This window comes from Rhinatrema bivittatum, chromosome 2, assembly GCF_901001135.1.
Source record: "Rhinatrema bivittatum chromosome 2, aRhiBiv1.1, whole genome shotgun sequence".
In the NCBI taxonomy this organism is placed as follows: domain Eukaryota; kingdom Metazoa; phylum Chordata; class Amphibia; order Gymnophiona; family Rhinatrematidae; genus Rhinatrema; species Rhinatrema bivittatum.
Genome location: NC_042616.1, coordinates 288,538,853 through 288,560,298, shown reverse-complemented (window position 1 = coordinate 288,560,298; position 21,446 = coordinate 288,538,853). Strand labels below are relative to the sequence as shown.

The window sequence follows — 21,446 nt, the reverse complement described above, 5'->3', positions numbered from 1 at the left end:
TTGTATCCCCTTTCATTTAGAGAAATTAAATTGATCGAGTCCGTAATGAGCCCAGATGCAGTTAACACACATTCTCAGCTTGGAGCATCCTGTGATTGTTAATTTATGCTTTTAGAAAGCACTACTTGCTCCTTGGATCATTTACTGATGTACTATTTTTGGTTCTACAATCCCTCTGCATGTCCCTTATTCTAAGGATGTGGGAGTGGTGTGTGTTCTCTAGGGGTTGATGGCATTAGTTTTTTAGTGAGAAATAGATATAATCCATGATTTCCCATAATGGCAAGGACAGCAAAATCTGGCCCCTGCCACAAATATGGCTGTTTCCCATGAATAGGGACCTTCATTTTCAGTTTTTAAGTTATTTTTCCTGGGAATTTAAATGTTATTACAAAAAAATATATGTGGAAAAATGACTTTGTTATATAACAGGAGAAAAATCAGTGGAAAAGTAATTTTTCCACTGATTTTGTTTTTGTAATAACTTTGAAATTCCTAGGAAAAAAAATGAAATCAAAATTGAAAACAAAAGTCCCTACCCATGAAATAGTGGGAAATCATCAAACCCTGTAAATAATCATCCATAGGAGGAGGAAGTCATGGTGGAGGGGATAGACACAAAGACACTCTCTCTTTTTCTCTGATCCTCCTTTGCCCTCTACTGCAGCCATCATCTTCTCTTTTCTTCCATCTCCTCCAGCCTCAGCACAGGTTCCCTTCCCTAATAATCAATTTTTACCACCCTTCCTTTCCTCCCCATACCTGTTGCCATTCCTACCTGCTTCCACTAGCCAGAAGTAGGAGGAGAGTGGCACCTCAGGCCATGGCCGCTTATCTACCCCCGCCCTCCCCTTTCCCAGTCAGATTTAGTGTTTTGAACTATTCAGGATATCATAGAATGCTGTGTGGCAGGGGGTGATCAAACTGGGGAAGCCTGAGCGACCTGAAAGGAGGGAACGCTCACTGCCCAATTAATTGTAGCATCTGATATATTTTGGCTCTGTTTTTCTAGCATTCCTAGGGTTTTTCGTTTTTTGAGTCCTCCCTTTGCTTTTGCCCCTCCCTTTTGTGGGATGTGTCTCAGGGATATATAATTCCCTCTGAGCATATGCAAAGGGTCTTTCCTCCACAAGGATTGATCGAGGAGGTCTTTCTGCATCCCTGACCGACTGATCAAGAAGAGGTCTTTGCTGCTTCACAGTGAACTGAACTTGGAGTTTGGGAGAAGCTTAGGTTTTTGGAAGACGTTTGGAGTACAGCTGGACTTTTGCCATTGAGACGCTGATATCCAGATCCTGAAGGACAGGCGAACCTCTGGTCTTGAAAGGCATGATTTCTGATTTTCATCTTTGTGCCCAGTAAACAGCAAAGGTTTAGGATTTTGGGGTATAAATTTGAAGAAGTCATTGGAGATTTTGAGACCAGTTTTGCAGTAAGGTCAGTTTCCCCTTGTTGTAGACATTGGAAGTTGGCTGTTTTTCCCCAGTGGGTGAAGCTGCTGATGGTTTGAAAAGAACTGTTGGAGCAAGTTTTTGAGACATTTATTTTGGAGGTTTTATTTCCTCCCGGTTTATGATTGTACCGAGAACAATCATATCGCTCTCTTTGGGGAAGGGATTGTGGAGACTGGATCAGTTAGGAAGGAGAATGGCTAATCAATGCACCATGAACAAAGAAACCATTGCCTTCCTGGTTATAATTTTTACCTTGCTCCTAATGATTTTTGCCATATTTTCTTGGATCATCCTCTTTAATTTGAAGTAAAGATTTTTCAGTTGAGCACCACCATTGGACTCCATACTTCATTTAATGGTGCCTTTGACTTCTGCTACCCCAGCCATTGTGTGTGAAGTTGGACTGAGTTGTGTTATCCACCACTGCACCAGGGGCTCTGGAGATCTATACCTCTTCCCTGCCGGATGAACCCGACGGCCCAGGGGCTAAGAAATTAGTCTGAGTGAGTGAATGATCTGGAAAGGAAGAGAGCCCTAGGAACTATGTAGTCCCTGGGATTTAGCCCACCCGCAATCTGGGGATCCCACTACACAATCAAGGAAGAAAAAATGGCTACGCTGTGAAGTATCCTTGCCTTGGAGTCAGTGCAAGCTCAGGAAGGAGGGAGCTGCCAGAACATAGTGATTTCATTGTAAGCGTGCCATGGCTTATCGATGCATTTCTTTCAGGGGGGGGGGGGGCCAGGGAGAGGAGCTGCTTCTGCTGTGGCGAGCCCAGGTGGGAAGCGGCTTACTCTGTGGCCGAATTAGACCATGAGGAAGAGACACTAGGGGTGTTCCACAACCCAGGAAACTTAGCACCCTCAGGCCTCAGCCTAGAAGGAGTTCCTCCTGCTACCAAGGGTTCTTTATCCAGGGAGAGAAATCACAGCTGTTGTCCGCCAAGGGAAAAGAAGTGGTGACGTAGAGGAGGGGAATGAGCAAAGAGGCCAGAGAGAATGAGGAGGTGGAGAAGGGAGATTAAAGGCAAAGGGGTCAATATTCAAATCCTGGCCAGCTAAATAACTTAGCCAGATAACAATTATCCAGCTAAGTTACAATGATATTCAGCGGCATGGCTATGCCGCTGAATGTCCTCGTATATATTGCAACTTAGCCACATAAGTTATAGCCATCTAAGTTTAGACAATCTAGTGAGCAGGTCTAAACTTAGACAGGCAATTTTTCCAGATAAGTATCAATATCGCTACTTAGTCGGATAAGTTATCTGGCTAAGTAGCACTGCCCTGATCCGCCTTCTGCCTGCCCACAAAGTTGTGCACCTAACAACTAGCCAGATAAGTAACGTAACCGGCTATCTAGCGGCCACTGAACGTGAGCAGATAGTCAGCGGCCGCTAGATAGCTGGAGAAATCCTACTTCTCCAGCTATCTGCCTTTTGAATATCTGGCCCAAAAAGTGTAAAAAAAAACAAAACGAGAAAAATACGTAACTACAGAGAAAATTATGAAAATTAATGAAAATAGTAAACAAGCAAAAAAAAAATTGTGGCAGACTGGAACTGAATACTTATCAGCTCTTAAAAAATTTTGGCTGGCACCTAAATTTTTTGAAAATTTTTCCAGCCCTTATCATTGTGATGTATGGCCTGTATGGCTGGGTATAGTGCGTCTCACTACGGGTCTAGGGTCTGTCAAGATGTGGAATGTGTATCTTTGGGTTTGTCTGTCAGAGTGTGCTTTGGTCTGTGTGTATGGTCTATGTCTCTATGTGTGATGTTTTCTGCCTGTGTTTGGGTGTGGTGTGTCTGTCACTCTTTTTGTGATCTGTCTGTCTTCTTTCTGGGTGTGGTGTGCCTTTCTATCTGTTGAGTGACTGACTCCCTCTATCTGTCTAGGTATGGAGTAACTGTGTCTGGCTGTCTGTTTCACTCTCTGGCTGTCAGTCTGGGTGTGGGGTGTCGGTGTCGGTGTGGGTAATAGATATCTATTTCTCCCTGTATCTGTCTGGGTGTAAGTTGTCTGTTTCTCTGTACCTGTATGTGTGTGTATGTAAGCTTACTCCTTTCAGCAACTTGAAGAGTGGGGCTTTGAACCACTGCTGGCAGTGTAGCTGCCTGGTGAATACCCTTCACATATATATGTATATATGTATGTGTGTGTTTATGTGTGGGTAAAAGAAAGAAATAGAACTCACTTGAACTTTGGCAGTCTAATATCAAAACCCAGTCTTATAACTATCAACTGTTTATTTAGCCTACATTAGGCACCGTATCTTTTACTTATGTTATTAACCCCATATGTACTAATCCAAGTTATATCGACCTGTTCATTGTAAGACATTTACTTGTCAATGTTATTGTTTAGAATGTAAACCGAATTGATCAGTAATTCTGTTATTGGAAAGTCGGTATATAAAAATGCTAAATAAATAAATAAAATAATATTGAGGGTTTTGCTGCAATTTTAGTGTGGTATTCTGAGTGTGAGTTTTCATTTGTAGTGTGTATGGCAGAGCTTCCCAAACGGGGTCACAAAACCTCCAGCCAGGGTCACAAGTCCTCTCCAGACATCACCAGCAGCAGAATTAGTGGAAATCAGCATGGGATCTTTGAGCTAGCATGCACTCTTGGGTCCTGCAATGGTCCCGCCCTCGCTTGAGTTTCCATGTTAACAGGAAGCCATGTGTGAGGAGGGACTGGGGCCACTGCAGGGCCTGTGAGCTTTTACTGGCTCACGGATCCTGTACTGACTTTCATTACTAATGCTGCTGCCAATTGCGTTCAACATAGAAACATAGAAATGATGGCAGAAGACGACCAAACGGCCCATCCAGTCTGCCCAGCAAGCTTCGCACTTTTTTTTTTCTCTCATACTTATCTGTTACTCTTGGTTCTTAGTAACCTTTTGGTTCTGTTTCCCTTCCACCCCCACCATTAATGTAGACAGCAGTGTTGGAGCTGCACCTAAGTGAAATATCTAGCTTAATTAGTTAGGGGTAGTAACCGCCGCAATAAGCAAGCTACACCCATGCTTGTTTACCCAGACTATGTAATTCAGTCCTTGTTTGTTGTCTGTATATAGATCCACTTTTCTTCATTCCCCCTGCCGTTGAAGCAGAGGGTTATGCTGGATATGCATTGAAAGTGAAGTGTCAGTCTTTCTCCCCTGCCATTGAAGCAGAGAGCTTCAACGGCAGGGGAAGCTCTCTGCTTCCCCTGCCGTTTATTCAGTGGGTACTTGGCTCTTCTTGGCTTAGATGTTGAATTCATTAAATGGAACATCTCTTGTCACTGTCCAGCAATAATCTGCAAGCATTAATGGGCTCCATTTGTCCTGATACTGTTTTTCCATTGCTGCAATGTTCTAGTGAAATCATTTACCATGCTCATCGCTCACTGCTCTGCAGTTTGGTGGACAACAATGGAGAGGGCAAAAAATGTATCTCTAGTGATATGTTGCAGCCAAAGCTTTTGTATGCCTTGGGAAGGTTTTCCACCAACTCCTTGTAGTCCTCTTCCTTGTTGTTTCCAAGAAAATTTACCACTAACTGGAAGACTTTCCACACTGTTTTTCCCTTGCCACATAATGCACGGTTAAATGTATCATCTCTGGTTTAATTAGAGATCCTTTCCCTTCTTAACTCACTTATCCTCTGCAATTCCCAGGTCAAAGATCGTATATACTGACCCAATAGCATATCTTGAAAACTAAAGCCAATCAACATTTAAGCGTATTCATATTTAGACGAATAAGTAAGGGGTGGTTTCAGTAGCGTTCTGGGGCAGGAATTAGTTAGCCAGGAAACTTATTTGAAGCAACGTTAAAGTTATAGTTATAGTTAAGAATATAGCCGCATAAAAAGATAAATAACCGAAAGCCTGGGCCAGCAGCCATGACACCCCCCCCCCCCCCCCAAGCAGATTTCAAAATCGGACAGGTGGGTCCATGCCCACAACCTTTCCCAAGTTCCCTGAAATGTTGCAAAAAGATGTCAGCCCAAAAGTCCCAAGGAGACGGAACAGTCCCCCACCTTCTGGAATTCAAATATTCTAACTTGGTATGGTGTGTTCCCCCCCTCCCCCGCCCCCACTTCCTTGGCTGGCACCCTCAAATGGCAAAGGTTGCCAGGGCTGTGGTACAAGTGTACCTCCGTCAGCAGCACTAGTCATTTCCTTGAGAGCAGCAATGGTAGCGTAAGATACTGGCTTTGCTGTAGGAGTAATGACGACTGACACCGCCAGATGTGGTGTGCTTATACTGCAGGCCCAGCAGCCTTTGCCATTTGGGGATTCCAGCCAAGGAGGTAGAGATGGGATGGGGGAGGGGGCATGAAGGGAGCACCCCCCTAACAAGTTAGAACATTTGAAACACCAAGGGGGGGGCTGTCCCACCTCCTTGGGCCATTCAGCTCTACAATTGTTTACCGTACATCATTTCGAAGAGTTTGGGGTTGGGGAGGCATGAACCTAACTGGCCTAATTTTGAAATCTACTCGGAGGGGGGCGGAAGCTGTTGGTCTCAACTTTTGTTTTGTTTTGGTTTTTTTTGTTTTTTAATGTGTCAGCGCTCATGCAGCAATATTGTTTGAATTCAGTACCTTTAGCCAGATATTCAAAGATAGCCAGTTAGATTTTAAGTTAGCCAACTGAAGTTAGCCAGATAACTTTATTTGGGGATATTTGACAGTATATTTATGCTGCTGAATATCCCTGATAACTTATCCTGCGAACTTTAGCCAGATAAGTTATCTGTTTTACCCATTTTTATAAAACTGCCCTCAGTAACATCATTTTCTAAATAACACAATGAAAGCAAAATCACAATAAAATATGACAAATTAAAATAGATAAAATAAAAGAATAAATATAATAATTACTAGAGCACTGCGTTACCGTATTCTGTTGATGAAGAACTAACTAGATTTATTTGTTTGTATATTTTACTTTTGGCCTAAATTAACAATCTGTAAGCAGAAATCTGTATATGGGCAAAAACAGTTTGTCTTGCCTCTGTTGGGAGCACTGCGTTGCTGTAGGGCTGTAGAGTGCAGTGTCCAGTCAGTTGCTCTCAATCTCAGCTCTATTTTTTTTTTAATGTATTTTTAATATCTGTCATTCATTGGTTCTTATTTCTCTCCTGTTTTATAGCAAGCCCCTCGGCGTCTCATTCTGCACAGTGCCGAATTTGAAGATGCCTTGGCTGCCCTCTGCATCATGATTGCACCTATGGCCCCACACTTAGCATCCGAGCTGTGGAAAGGTACCTTGCACAAACATGCTTTTTAAGAGAAGAAATAGCTTCCAGAGCATTTACCCTGTCTGGAGTTGGGAATGTTTTTTGTGATTATAGTGAATCTCCTGATAACGGTGCACATATGCATACCCCAAACCCACATGCAAACCCACACCACCCTCCCACATACATTTTCCCTAACGCATACATCACCACCACCACCCATGCACTCCTTATCCATAAACAGCACTCACCCACCCTGGAGCAACTATAATGCACACATGCAGGTCATGGAGTCATAAAATGTATTCTTTTAAAATTGCCATGCAATTCTAGTCTTATTAGATCTCCTATTAGACCTTTTTGATCTGTGGAGAATTTGTGATTCCTGTGCTTTTGAATTTACTGTGTACCTGTTGTCTCTCTAGACATGCTGGGATCCAAAGTAGAAGTGGGGCCCCTATACTAGATCCTTGTCCTCTATTCTCCTCCTCCTTCCCCCCTGCCCCCCAATTCCATATCTCTCCACCTCTTCACCACTGCCTTCCATTCCATGTTTTCTTCCTCTTACCCTATTTCCACCCCCACCCCTACCCCTTGATCTCCAGTCCTTGAGCTCACATCCCAACCCTTGATCCTCCCCCTTCCCCAGATCTCAAGTCCTTGAGTTTCTCCTACCCCTATTTTCCAGTCTTTGAGTTCCCTTTCCTGTCCTTGACCACCAGTCCTTTAGCCCTCCAGTCTCCAATCCCTAAGCCTTCCCTTCCCAACCTTCAATCTCTGAGCCAGCTTCTCTGCCCCATCTCTAATCTTGAGCCTCCCCCCCCCCCCCAATATCTCCAGCCTTTTTTTTTTTTTTGGACTAACAATTTTTATTGGTTAATGCAACAAACAAGAAATAAGCACACACTGATGGCCCCCAATATGTGTTAACAATGCTAGACAATATAGGAAATAGGGGGAGCCACGATCACAAGCGGCATTAACTCATAATATCACTCCCCCAACATTCCCTCTTCCTGCTCCCATTCTAAGCCTTTTAACCTACAACCAACCACCATTTTCAGTCTTTAAGCCCCTACCCCGAACATCTCCATCTCTTTAGCCTCTCTACCCCATTCCCCCCCCCCCCTCGTCCCCCTGGTATTAAAAAAAAAAAAAAAAAAAAAAATTCTCCAGCTGTTGAGCCTCCAGTTTTACTCTTTCACACATCGACTCTCTCATCTCAATTGGCCATTCCTGGACCCAGTAGAGAGAGTGGCAGCAGAAGAAACGGAGAATCATCAACACACCTGTGATCTAGTGCATGCTCACTGGTCCCCAAATGGCCCTGAGTCTACGTGAGTTCCTTTGTAATCAGAAATCTACTTGGGAGGAGAGTGTAGGACCATGGCAGGACCTATGATCCCCATACTGATTCTTTCTCAGGCTGCCTTTTCTACTGCCCCTCTGAAAGCCATAACTGGGTCTAGGACCTTAATCAGAAGCTGGGGAAGGTTATATCTCCTTGAGCTCTAGGTCTGTGCAATGGGCCTGCAGGACTTCTTGTGGTACTGAGGCTTCAGCCAATTGCCAATTGCTTCATATTAATAGCAGCCCTATTCTTTACTATTACAATTACTATTATCTGGATCCAATTGAAAAATAACCTGTTTCCTGCTACATGTGGCGCATCTTTCAAGTGCTTTGAAATGGAAATCGGTGCCTATGTTGGAACAGTGGAGGACCCAGGTCCATGAAGTCGCCTTACTTGAGAAATTAACATATATGTTTCAAGATAAAGAATTGTTGCATAATAGAATCTGGGACCCCTACTGGAAATTTTATCATTCCATGTAATTAGTGGAGAGCAATCTGGTGATGTTACTCTTTGTTTATACTTGATGGAGACGTTTGTATGAGATTCTGGCCTTGCTTGTATTTCAACTTTGTCAATAAATAAATACAAAGTTAAAAAAAATAAAAATAAAAAATTGTTTTAGCTTTTCTAGAATTCAGGCACATTCATATTTCCACTTTACTATTGTAGCATCTGTGTCCCTGATTGTAACTTACTCCTTGCTTAAACAAGACAAAATTAATTCCTCCCAGGGCTGCAGTCTGAATTTAACAAACACTGGACCTTTTTTTTATCCTCTCTTAATGTAGTTACAGTATTTATTTGACACATTTACAATTTATTTTGCAACACAGGCATGGAACATGTGCCAAATAAACTGTGTACCCATTATAAGTGGGATGCTGATGTGCTGCTTCAATCCTGGCCCAGCCTGGACCCAGAGTATCTCCAGCAGCCAGACATTGTGGAGGTATCGGTTCTGGTAAGAGTTTTCATCATTTTGTTGGGCTAAAGCTCATACACTAGTATGACTAAGATCAAATGTTTCATTCCTCAATGTGGTGTGTCCGTTCCAAGGCTCAGCACATGACTGAGTAAAATGCCTCAAGCTCTGAGATCTGTTTGCTCATTTTGTAGAGTGTTTCTCCTTTCTTATGGCAAGGACAAACCAAGCTGGAATAGAATCTAATTGTAAACATATGGATGATATTTTACCTTCTATTATGATATGGAGTTCTAAACCCATGTCAAACTGGTAACCAGGAGCCATGTTTTATCACAAGGATAGGGGCCTGTTCTCTGCTTATAGAAATGTTCAAAGAAAATTCTACTCACTGGTCACTGGATGACACTTGAGACATCCTGATGTACTGTACTTCCTGCCCTGTATAACTTACACTTTTCAGGTTCTGTCTAGGGGTTATTTAGTTGCTCCCTTACATATAGCCCAAGCACTGCAAACCCTGTCGCTTCTGCTGGGATACAGTTGAACAATGAGGTTTCAGTGATATGCTTGGTTTTGATACTTATGGTAGTGTGGCATGGGAAATTGGATGAGTCTGGAGGTGGAGAGAAGAAAATCAGTTTCCTCTTCAGTGATTTCACAAAAGCAAGAAAAGGTGGCAGTTGCTGAGGGAAAGAGAAGGGGAATTGAAGTGGGGGAGCTAAAGTGTGAAGCCTGATGGAGAACTCAGAATTAACCTTGAGTAAACCCTGACATGGAAGAAATCGGCCATACCCTGGACAGAAAGTGAAGGAGGGGATGAGAGATGGAGGGAGACACATACAGTGAAGACATGGAGATTAGAGCAAAAGTATTTGTCAAATGAACCTAGGAGGCTTGGTCGGCAAGTGCATTAACAGGAGGTGAGGAGTGAGCGTGAATCTGAGTGTAAGAAGTCGGCATGGGAACAGGATTTTAACCAGATACACACCAGCAGAGCAGGCAAAAAACTGTGGAGTTGAGCTGAAGTTGGGGGTTTAGTACCTCTTACAGGATAGAGGAAGGCTGGGGAAACAGTGTCCAAAGCAGAGGGAAGGTATAGTGTTGTGAGAAGAAACTGCATCATCAGCAAACTCTGGCAAGGTTATGGAACAGAGATGAGACAGTTTGCAGAGGATCCAAGAGTCAATAGCCTTGAGATTTCCAAAGGTGTTGGTAGTCAAGAATGAAAGTCATAAGAAGTGGAGAAGCCTGAGAGAGCAATTGGATGAGAATAAGGCAGTGGCCATGCTAGTGAGTCAGGACAGTTGAGCCAGGGTCCCCCAAACTACAGCCCACGGGCCAAATCCAATCCCTAGAGCTATGTTTCCCTCGCTTGCAGCCATTTTTTTTTTTTTTTACCATGCACAGTGACAACAAAAGCAGAAAATGCTGGCAGGGTTCTCAACCTCTGCCAGTGAAACTGCAAGTGTTGTATGGTGGTGGAGCGAGGAAGGGTTGGTAGGGTCCCCAACCCCCAAGAGCAGAATAGAAGTGCTGTGAGGTGAGCGGAGAGGTAAGTGTGAGGGAGGGGAAAGAAGTATGAGGAATTAATAGGGGGCAAGAGGAGAGGAACAGAATGTGAGTGAGGAGGGGAAAGGAGTGAAAGGCAAGGGAGAGATTGAATGAGAGAAGGGAGGGAGATTGAATAAGAAGAGTGGATATAGGAAGTGAGAAAGGGGAGGGAAGAAGAAACCAAGTGTATTGGAGGGTGTGAGTGGGGGAAGGAGGGAGGAACTATGAAGATGGAGAAGGGGTAAGAAAGGGGAGTGAGTTTGAATGAGAAGAGTAGAAACTGGATGAAAGGGGGGGGCGGGAGTGTGAAGAGAAAAGGGATGAGAGGAGTGGAGGGGGGAGGGAGGGAGTGTGAGTGAAAGGAAGGAGAGGGAGAGGGAATGTGAGTAAAAAGGAAAGAAGGGGTGTGAGAAGAGAAAAGGAGTGAGAGGAGGGGAGAAGAAAAAAAGTGTATTGGAGGGTGTGAGTGGGAGAGTATGTGCCACAAATGCATCTTCCTGCCATTCACCATCCCGCCAACACACGCTCACTCCCAGAGAATAGATGCAGATAGTTAAAAAGAGGGGAAGAGGAATAGGGTTTCCAGGGTGTGGCAGGATTGCCAACTTCCTAGGAATATTTTTACTGACATTCTATCTGCCATCCTCTGCCGCCTGCCTCCCCTCTTCCACACTGAAAGTGCCAGGCTCCAAGGGACAACCCTCTCCCTCTACCCCCAGACCTCTTGCCTCTTGGTAATTTGAAATGTACCATGTGGCTCTTCATTTAAAAAGTTTAGGGACCCATTGCATTAGAGCATAGCTGAAGGTCAAGGCAAGGAGCTTTCAGGCACAAGACTGAGAGGGATCATCTGCATGAAAGAAGGAAGGAAGTTGCTGATGGAGGAGGAGAGGTAATTGGGGTGAATAGGGAGGTTTATTTATTTGATTTATATTCCGCTTTTCAACACTTCAAAGCTGATTACATTAAGGTACGGTAGGTATTTCCCTATTCCCAGAGGGCTTACAATATAACAGGGTCATTTTTCAAATTGCGTTAGGGCCTTATTGTGGGCATTAGGGCCCTAACGCCCCGCGATAACGCATCGCGAGATGCGCATGCAAAACTTACAATTTTTCCCAAATGGGAGGAGTTTGGGCGGAGTAAATTAAAATGAGAGTTGCTTAGCATTGCGTGTGATAGCATAACTCATATTATCATGGGTTTTAACACCGGAAATTACACTTTTTTTTCTGGTGTTATGCTGTACAATATTCCCAAAACGAGATTTGCACTAAAAATCGCAAATCCCGTTTTGGGTAGGAGGGGGGAGAGGGGGAGTGGGGTGGGGAGAGACAGAGCTCCTCTGGGGAGGCACACATATTAGTCAACTTTTTATACCACTGTAAGAGGGGCAACTAGTAACTCAGGGGGCAGGTGCACAGTCAGAGGTTCAAACAGCACAGTAGAAATCAGTGAAGATTTGATGTGATTTGGAGTGATGAAAGGTACACAAAGATGAGATTTGTACAATGTACTCTCGTCCTAGTTTGATGCACTCTACCTAGCTGCTATCAAGCTAGGCCGAGAGTACATTGTACAAATCTCATCTTTGTGTAACTTTCCTCATTCCAAATCACATCAAATCCTCACTGATGGCCTACTGTGCTGTTCATGCCTCTGACTGTGCTTGTAAAAGTGCCCCCCAAAACCTAGGCCACCATGAAAACCTCACCCCGAATTACTAGTTGCCCCAGTGGTATAAAGGGTTTACTTATATCGAGAGCCTTATAAAGAGTCTCTCTCTCTCTCTCTCTTTTTATCACAGGCACTATATTTATAGCAAAATCATAAATCTAGGTCTAAGTTTGTACCTGAGGCAACAGAGGCTGAAGTGACTAGACCAAGGTCACAAAGAGAGGTAGCAGGATTTGAACACTGGTTCATATCCCGCTGCTTTAACCTCTAGGCTACTCATCTGCTTTGTTCTTCCTTTCATGCTCGAATGAGGTAAGCATGAAATGAAGAAAAAAAGGTTGAGGAGGAAGAATAGATTAAAACTTGCAGTAGGAGGACAATAACAGCTAACCATTCCACCACAACCTACTAACGGGCAGGTGCAGTATCATTGCGCGTTTAATGGGCGCTCATGATTGAGCATCCACTCTCTTAACGCGCGGCAATCCACCTCTCCCGGACACTCAATTTAATATTTAAATTGGGTGCCACGGTAAAAAGAAGGCTCGTTAATTGAGCATCCCTTTTCTTAACCTGACCACCAGCACCCTTTTTTTGGGGGGGGGGGACACACATTCTAATTTTTTAGTTGCTCCAACTTAATATCACCATGATATTAAGTCGGAGGAAGTATAGAAAAGCAGTATTTTCTGCTTTTCTGTACACTTTTTAGGTTCTTCCAGAATTAACGCCTGCTTAGGGCAGGTGTTAATTTTGGCAATTAAAAATGTGCGTGTCTGGCACACATTTTTTTTTTTTTTTGCATCGGAGGAATAGATAATAGCTTCATCAACATGCATTTACATGTGATGAGTGCTATTACCTATGCAAGCGATTGGACACACGGTTTGGACATGCTAATCCCCGTTTTGCATCGGGGGTTATGGACACGCATCCAGTGCTGGGTTGAGCCATGCGCTGCAGCCAGCGTATGATATTGCATCGGCCTGTAAGTGAGGTGTGTGGGTGAAAAGATAACACTCCAGAACAAAAAGCAGCAGTTGAAGGAGCGTTCTCTGAGAAAAGCCAACTCTTAGAGTGAGAAGTTGAAAGGAATGAAAGTGAAAAGGGGCCATGAAAGTAGGTAAGTTTGTTAGAAACAGAGCATGTATTCAGTTGGGAACATGAGGAAGGAAGGGGAGATATGGATAAAGTTGAAGGGGTAATTCATTGATGTGTACAGATGACGGGAGAGTTGCCTTGAAGGACCAGGATTGGGGGTGAGTGAGAATGGAGATCTGTTGAGGGGTGGAAAATGAGAGGAGGGATCTGCAGGGGGAGTAGGGAACAAAAGGGTTGATGCCAGTGTATGTATGTATGAGGGAAGGAATAGAGAGAGGAAGGACAAGATGGAATTAGGGATTGGGGAGAGTGATAGAATGGAGCATTGAGGAGAGGGCTGGAGCTAAGGGAGTATTTCTGTTGTGGATATGACACGACAGCAGGAGGATATCCCCACTATTGCCCCCAATCCAGACTCCTTCCCTCCCCACCCCCAATCCAGAATGCTTCTCCCCTCCCACCTTCTCCCCACCCCCCAAAAAGAAATCTTGGATCTTCCCTCCCCTCAATCCTAAATCTTCCTTCTTTTGCCATTCCCCCCCTTCCCCCCCCGATCTCAAATCCTCCTTCACCTCTAATCACAAATCCTCCCTCTCCCCCCTCCTGATTTCAGATTGTCCTCCTTTCCAGTCTCCACTCCACATTCTTCTTTCTGGATCCTCTCTCTCTCTCTCTCTCCCTCCATTACCCTTAACCCTGATTCTGGAGCCCCCTTCTTTTTGTTAACCTCTAGCCCCTGATCCCAAATTGTATTTGTCCCTCTACCCACCTTCTGAATCTGGATTGTCTTCCTACATGCTTCTCTTCTACTGTCCTGGATCCTTCCTTTACCATCTAGCTCCTGATCCAAGATCTTCCTCCTCCCCACTCCTGCCAAACCCCTTTTCTACAAGTCTAGGATCCTCCTCTTCCCTCTTTCCTTAACTTGTTCTTCCCCCTTCCTTCCCAAACCCGTTCTTCCTTCCCCCATTCCCAATCAACCCCTCCCTCTCTTGCATCAATGACCCAAAACCAAAATAAGATTTATATTATTTAATATACAAACTATTAATATTTATGCAGATTTGCAGCAAAATTGTCTAGCTCTGCATGCAGAATCTAATCCTCAACCACAACAGGAATTTGGAGTCTTTGTCTATAGAGAGAGAAAGTTGTATTAGATGATGCTGTATACACGTGTTAATAACTAGTCATTTTTTCCTTCCAATTTTTGCAGATAAATAACAAACCCTGTGGCACGGTGGGTGTGCCCCAGCAGTTGGCCCAGGATGCTGAGGAAGTGCATAAACTTGTTCTTCAAAGTGAATTAGGAAGCAGACATCTGCAGGGACAGACGATCAAAAAGGCTTTCCTCTCCCCTCGGACAGCCCTCATCAATTTCCTTCTGGAGTGAAGAGCTCTGAGTAATGCACCCCAAGCCATTCTTTTCTGACTACTAGGTGACTTCTACTTCCAAAGGAAGCATTCTTCCACCAGTTAATATTCATTGAAATAATACAACAAAAAACTGTATTGTAGGAAAAATAATTTTATTGGTAAATCATGACAAGTAATGACCGGCCACATACAAGATTCATTTTCCAGGACAAGCAGGATGGTAGTCCTCACAAGTGGGTGACATCATCAGATGGAGCCCGACATGGAAAACTTCTGTCAAAGTGTGCCCAGCATGCCACTGTCCACGCAGGGTCTCTCTTCAGTCTCTTCTTTTCTGTGGACCTGTCATCTTGTGGTGGTGGAGCTCATGCTCTTTTTTGCGGGAAACGTTCCATGAAGTGGGGGGGTTTTTTCGCTTCTTTCTTCCTGCACTGGGTCTCTCTCCAGTTCCCAGGTTGTTTTCTCGTTGGTCAGTGAGTTTTTTTCTCTCGGTGTCCGCTGGCCTTTGAGCCTTTGCGGGCTCTCTGCATCTCATGGTGGCATCGGGTTTCCGTCGGTGCCCCCAGTGCCCCCAGACTATGTCCTTAACGGATCCACATGAAGTGTGCATCATGTGCCTGGGGGCATCACACAATGTTCAAGGCTGCAACCTGTGTGCTCAAATGACCCCAAAAGGTTGTCGTGCCAGGCTGGTCAAGATGGAGAAAGTCTTTAGATCGGGTAAGTCCAATCCTTCCACTCCAGCATCAACGCCATCCACTCCTAAGGACCGTGGAGAACCATTCATCTTTGATCCCTTTGGGTGAGAAGGGCACGGGATCGGCCCATGTCGATCTCCTACAAGTCGCAGACTTCTGGATCGTCGTCCTCTGTGCTGGGGAAAGACCAGGCCAAGCACCATGGGAAGTCTCAGACCACTGGCATCGGTCTCCATCCTTTCATAGTGCCGGACTTGGGCTAGCCAAGGCACTTGGCGCCTTGGCCCCGAAGCAGCCCCAACGAGAGGAGACGCCATCCTCCCTCGAGTCTGGTGGCCTGAGGCATCCACACCAATTCTGATGTCGGGTGCAGACCCTCCTCGGCGTCCCAAGGAGGATCTGGCCTCACATCTCCCCTCTCAGCCTGCCCTTTCATCAGAGACTTTAAGGCAGCATTGGAGCATTGGGTGTGCCTGGCAGTGGAACACGCTTTGCACAACAGGGAGCCGGTGCCTGCGCCAATGCCAGCGCCAGTAGTTCCCAGGTTAGATCCATTGTTGGACTGACTCTGTGTCCTCCCGAAGCAGTTGTTGCGAGTGCCCTGTGATCCCTCAGTGACCTATTGGGCACCTAAGTGTGGGGCGTCTGAGCTAGTCTTCATTGGGGATTCTTTCGGGATGAGAGCCCGCTTGCACTGCCTGGTCTGGTGCCTGGACCCTCAGGTCCACCACCACTACACACGGATCCTCCGACGCCTCTGCCCCGGGATGCGCACAGCTATACCCGGCCTTCCTCCTCGGATGGTCTTAGTGAGCCAGAGACCCCTTATGACCCCTGGGGAGGTGATACCTCCGATGCGTCGTCAGTGGATTCTAATGGTCTTCCTTCCGATCCATCTCCCTCAGAGGAGTGGTGTCGATCCCCACCAGAGGACTTAACCTTCGCGGGGTTCATCCAGGCTATGGCTGAGGCCATGCCTTTCCAGCTTATGACCGAAGAAGATGCCTGCCATAAGATGCTGGAGATCCTCCAGTTTATGGACGCCCTGAAGGAGATAGTGGCAGTCCCCGTTCATGAGATCTTCCAAGAGCTGCTTCTTTGGCTCTGGGAATACCCCCTCTCTGTTGCCCTGGTGAACCGGAATGCCAATGGGATGTACCTGATGTAGCAGGCCGTGGGCTTTGAGAAGTGTCAGCTCCCCCACCAGTCTTTGGTGGTGGAATCTGCATTGAAGAAGGTGAAGAGGTAAAAGACTCATGCCTCTGCTCCCCCTGGCAAGGAGCATAGGGCGTGGAATGCTATGGGTAGGAGAGTTTCAAGTCACCATGTTGATGGTCCGTATTGTCTCCTACCTTTTGTGCATGACCCAATATACTCATAACCTCTGGAAGCAAGTCCAGGATGTTGAGGATGGCCTGGCCCAGAGGCCCCAGAAGGCCGTTATGTCCATTGTTCAGCAGGGCCTCAAATGTGGGAAGCATGATGTGTGTACTACCTACGACATTGTGGCTGCCAGTATTTCGGCGAGGCATCTCACTTTGCTTTATGCCTCGGACCTTCATCCTGAAGTTCAGGAGTGGCTAGCAGATTTGTCTTGCACCGGGGTAATCTTTTTGGTGACAAAATGAAGGATGCAGTTGTGCAGCTGAAGGATCACCATGAGACCCTCCAGCATTTGTCAGCCAGCATCTCTGCCTCCCTGTCCTCTTCTAAGATGTCTTCCTGACCAGGGCCGAGGAGGCCTTTCTACAGCAGCAAGCTCCAGGAGCAGAGCCCGGCAGCAGTGGGGCCTTAAGCCTCAGCCAGCGCCCCAGGCTAGCGCTGCTATGGGGTTTTGACAGGCTACAAGGGAGCATAAGCCAATGGTCTCTACCAGTGCCCAGGGCTGGAGGACCCACCGGTTGGGGGCTGTCTCCGGTTCTTTGCGGACCATTGGCAATCCATTTCTTCGGATTGATGGGTCCTGTCAATAATCCATCACAGGTATGGGCTGAATTTTATGGATATTCCACCAGATTTGTCCCCGTCCACTGTGAGGTACCATCTCTTATCCGGAACCAATCCTAGTGGAGCTCTCTGCCCTTCTAATGAATAGGGCAGTGGAGCCTGTTCTTCAGGAGCAGCATGGATGGGGTTTTACTCTCGCTATTTCTTGATTCCAAAAGGATCAGGAGGCTTCTGTACCATCCTTGATCTGTGAGCCTTGAACAGATTTCTGAAAAGAGAAAAGTTCAAGATGGTATCCTTGAGCAATTTGATCTTCCTCTTACAAAGAGGGAGCTGGGTTTGCTCCCTCAACCTGAAAGACGCCTACACCGACATTGAGATCCTCCCAAGTCACAGGAGGTATCTCCATTTTATGATGGGTAATCAGCATTTTCAGTACTGCGTGCTCCCATTTGGCCTGGCCTCCACGCCATGGGTTCACAAAGTGTCTGGCCATGGTCAGAGCATATCTACGCCAGCAGGGGATCCAGGTTTTTCCATATCAGGCAGGAGCTTTGCAGTCAGCTATACTGGACCATTCGAGTTCTGGAGTCCATCAGGTTCCTGATCAATTACCCAAAGTTCATCTCCATTCGTCATCATGGCTGGATTTCATAGGAGTCGTGTTAGACGCGACGCAGGCGAAGGCCTTTTTGCCCCACTACAAGGCATGCATGTTGATGTCCCTGGCAGAGGAAGTCCAGCAATGCCGGCTGGTGTCTGTGCGGCATATGCTGCAGCTTCTGGGGCACATGGCTGCGACTGTCCATGTCACTCCTTTCACCCGTTTGCATATGGACCAGGCCTAGTGGTCCCTGCGATCCCAGTGGCGCCAGGCCACCCAAGGCCTCAAAGTCCGAATCCAGGTTTCCCCCTCAAGGCTTCCCTTTCTTGGTGGAGGACTCCTTCCAGTCTGGAACAGGGCATACCTTTTCAGGCTCCTCCCACCCAGATTGTGCTGAATACAGATGATTCCCACCTGGGTTGGAGGGCCCATGTGGAAGGCCTTCACACCCAGGGTCGCTGACCACCCGAGAAGCTCTATATCAGATAAGTTTCTTGGAGCTGTGGGTGATCCAGTATGCTCTGTGAGCCTTCCAGGATCAGCTAGCCAACAAGGTGGTCCTCATCCAGACTGACTATCAGGTATCCATGTGGTATATCAACAAGCAGTGGGGCACCAGATTCTTCCTTCTCTGTCAGGAGATGGTGCAAATCTAGGCCTGTGCGCTAGCTTGGTGAATGTTGCTCCAGGCCGTGTACTTGGCCAGTACAGAGAACGCCCTGGCAGACAAGTTGAGTCGAACTTTCAGACCCCACGAGTAGTCACTGAAGCAGGAGATGGCCAGATCAGATTTTCCGTCTCTGGGGAACCCCGGACATGGATCTGTTTGCTTCCCCCTGCAACAGGAAAGTTCTTCAGTATTGCTTCTTGTCCAGGTCGGATGGCCAGCCAGCCACAGATGTTTTTACCCTTCACTGGGGGACAGGCCTCCTGTCGTGTATCCTCCACTTCCGTTGGTATCGAAGGACCTCTTGAAGCTTTGCCAGGACAGAGGGACTATGATCCTCATAGCCCCCCACTGTCCAAGACAGGTTTGGTTCCTGCTCCTGCGGGATCTCTCATGGCAGGGTCCCAATCCGTCTGGGGACTGCTCCAGACCTCTTCACACTGGATCAGGGCAGGCTGCACCACCTCAACCTCCGGGCCCTGTCCCTCACGGCTTGGATGTTGAGCGGTTGATCTTGCAGCCTCATGACCTCTCAGAGGAAGTGTCTCAAGTCCTGGTGGCTTCAAGAAAGCCTTCCACCAGGAAGTCTTATGCTTCAAATTGGAGGAGGTTTACCGTCTGGTCTGAGTAGAAGGGTCTTGACCCTTTCTTCTGCCCTGCCCGCCAACTCCTGGCTTACCTGCTGCACCTCTCAGAGGCTGGGCTTAAAACCAGGTACATCTGAGTGCTATAGGCGCTTCCCACCAGGAAGTGGACAGCTCACCTATCTCGGTTCAGCCCATAATAGGGCGATTCATGCATGAGTTATTTCAGCTAAGGCCTCCTCTGAGGCTCCCCGCAGTTTCTTGGGACCTTAACGTGGTGTTGACCCAGCTGATGAAACCACCGTTTGAACCACTGCACTCCTCTACTCTCAAGTATTTGACCTGGAAGGTCATATTCTTGGTAGCGATCACATCGGCACGCAGGGTCAGTGAACTGCATGCCTTGGTGACTTATCCGCCCTTCACAAGATTCTTCCATGACAGGGTGGTTCTGCACACGCACACTAAGTTCCTGCCAAAGGTGGTGACGGATTTCCATCTTAATCAATCCATCGTCTTGCCTACTTTCTTCTCTAGACCTCATTCCAAACAAAGGGATTGGGCGCTACACACACACTCGATTGTAAGAGGGCCTTAGCCTTCTACCTGAACTGGATGGCAGGTCCACCCAGCTCTTGGTCTCTTTTGACTCTAATAGGTTGAGAGTGGCTGTTGCTAAGCAGACTCTCTCCACCTGGCTAGCGGACTGTATTTCTTCTGCTATGTCCAGGCAGGACTGCAGCTGGAGAGCCATAACACGGCTCATTCTGTTAGAGCCATGGTGACTTCTGTGGCTCACCTGCGTGCAGTTCCAATAGGGGAGATCTGCAAGATTGCAAATGGAGTTCTCTCCACACCTTCGCAGCTCGTTATTGTCTGGACAGGGATGGCTGCTAGGATAGCAGATTCAGCCAGTCTGTCCTAAGGAACCTCTTTCAGCTGTGAATCCAACTCTTCCTGCCTAAGGCCCCTGGTTTGAGTTCAGACTGTCCCCGCTGTTACCAACAGCACCTCTGTTGTTGTGCCCATTGGCACCTGATTTGGTGTCTGTTGGTCCCATTGTTTTTCAGGTCCAGTCTGTAGCTAGGGATTCACCCACATGTAAGAACTACCATCCTGCTTTTCCTAGGAGAAAGCAAAGTTGCTTACCTGTAACAGGTGTTCTCCTAGGACAGCAGGATATTAGTCCTCAGGAAACCCACCTGCCACCCCACGGAGTTGGGTTCCCTTAGTTTGTTGTTTTTATTTTTTTCATAATCTACTTATGAGACTGAAGAGAAGACCCCATATGGAGGCATGGATAGTGACATGTTGGGCATGCTCAGTGTGCCAGTCAAAGTTTCTAAAGCCGGGCTCCATCTGATGATGTCACCCACCTGTGAGGACTAATATCCTGCTGTCCTAAGAGGACACCTGTTACAGGTAAGCAACTTCGCTTTCTCATAAATCGGGGGAAGAAGTCAGTGTGAAGACCTAATGTCTGCACAGTATAAGCTGTCCCCTTTTGAAGAAAATCAGACTCCTTAATTCTTGGTGGTTGTAGCTGACTATAAAGAGGGAAACGAAATACAAAAGGCAGATTCTACAGAAAAATCTGAAAACGGTAGACTTTTAAAAAATGATTACTACTTACAACTACAGATAAAGCTCATGGCAGCTTCTAGGCAGCATGCAACCAGTTTCCAGGCTGTGACTTTAATTTGCATCATGGGACAAGCAGCGACATAGAGCCTAATGCAAGAGGTTTCTGTATTTGACTTTTTCATCTGCACAATCAAAACTGGTTACAATAAATGGATTTCTGGTAATGGGGGCTGATGCTTAAAATAAATAAACTATAATCAATGGGTATACATTATGATCTTACACTATCCTTATTACCCTCCAGCGGTTAAATACTTGACAATTCCAGCAAGCACTGCACAGGCCTCACTTGCACAAGTGTCCCTGTCCTGGCAATCTCCCACTCAGCAACTGGGTTTCTGTTTGTCTCTAGCTAGTACCCTGCTCAGAATCTACCCCCTGAGGGTTTCTATGGGACTTTGTGACCTTACAACAACCTGAAGTCATGGGGTTCTCAGAAAGTAAATGGTATGAATGACTAAGAATACTGGGATTTTATAGCAACTCACCTACCTGTTTTACTAATCAATCATAAAATGCACGGCTACTAAATAATTTCTTAGTTAAAAAAAATGGGAGTGGTAGTGAACAAAAATAGTATAAACCACATTACAACATACAGGGGAAAGGAAAAGAGGTATTCA

At 46.2% G+C, this 21,446-nt stretch overlaps 1 protein-coding gene across 1 annotated transcript in view; it reads left to right on the top strand.

Annotated features, from left to right (window-relative positions):
• LARS2 (leucyl-tRNA synthetase 2, mitochondrial) overlaps positions 1–20,293 on the top strand; it is a 267,199-nt gene extending 246,906 nt beyond the window's left edge. The window contains 3 exon segments of the mRNA XM_029589600.1: positions 6,604–6,715; positions 8,882–9,009; positions 14,519–20,293. Of these exon segments, the coding sequence (XP_029445460.1) occupies positions 6,604–6,715; positions 8,882–9,009; positions 14,519–14,695 (417 nt within the window). The 3' untranslated portion in view covers positions 14,696–20,293.
• The last annotated feature ends 1,153 nt before the right edge of the window (positions 20,294–21,446 follow it).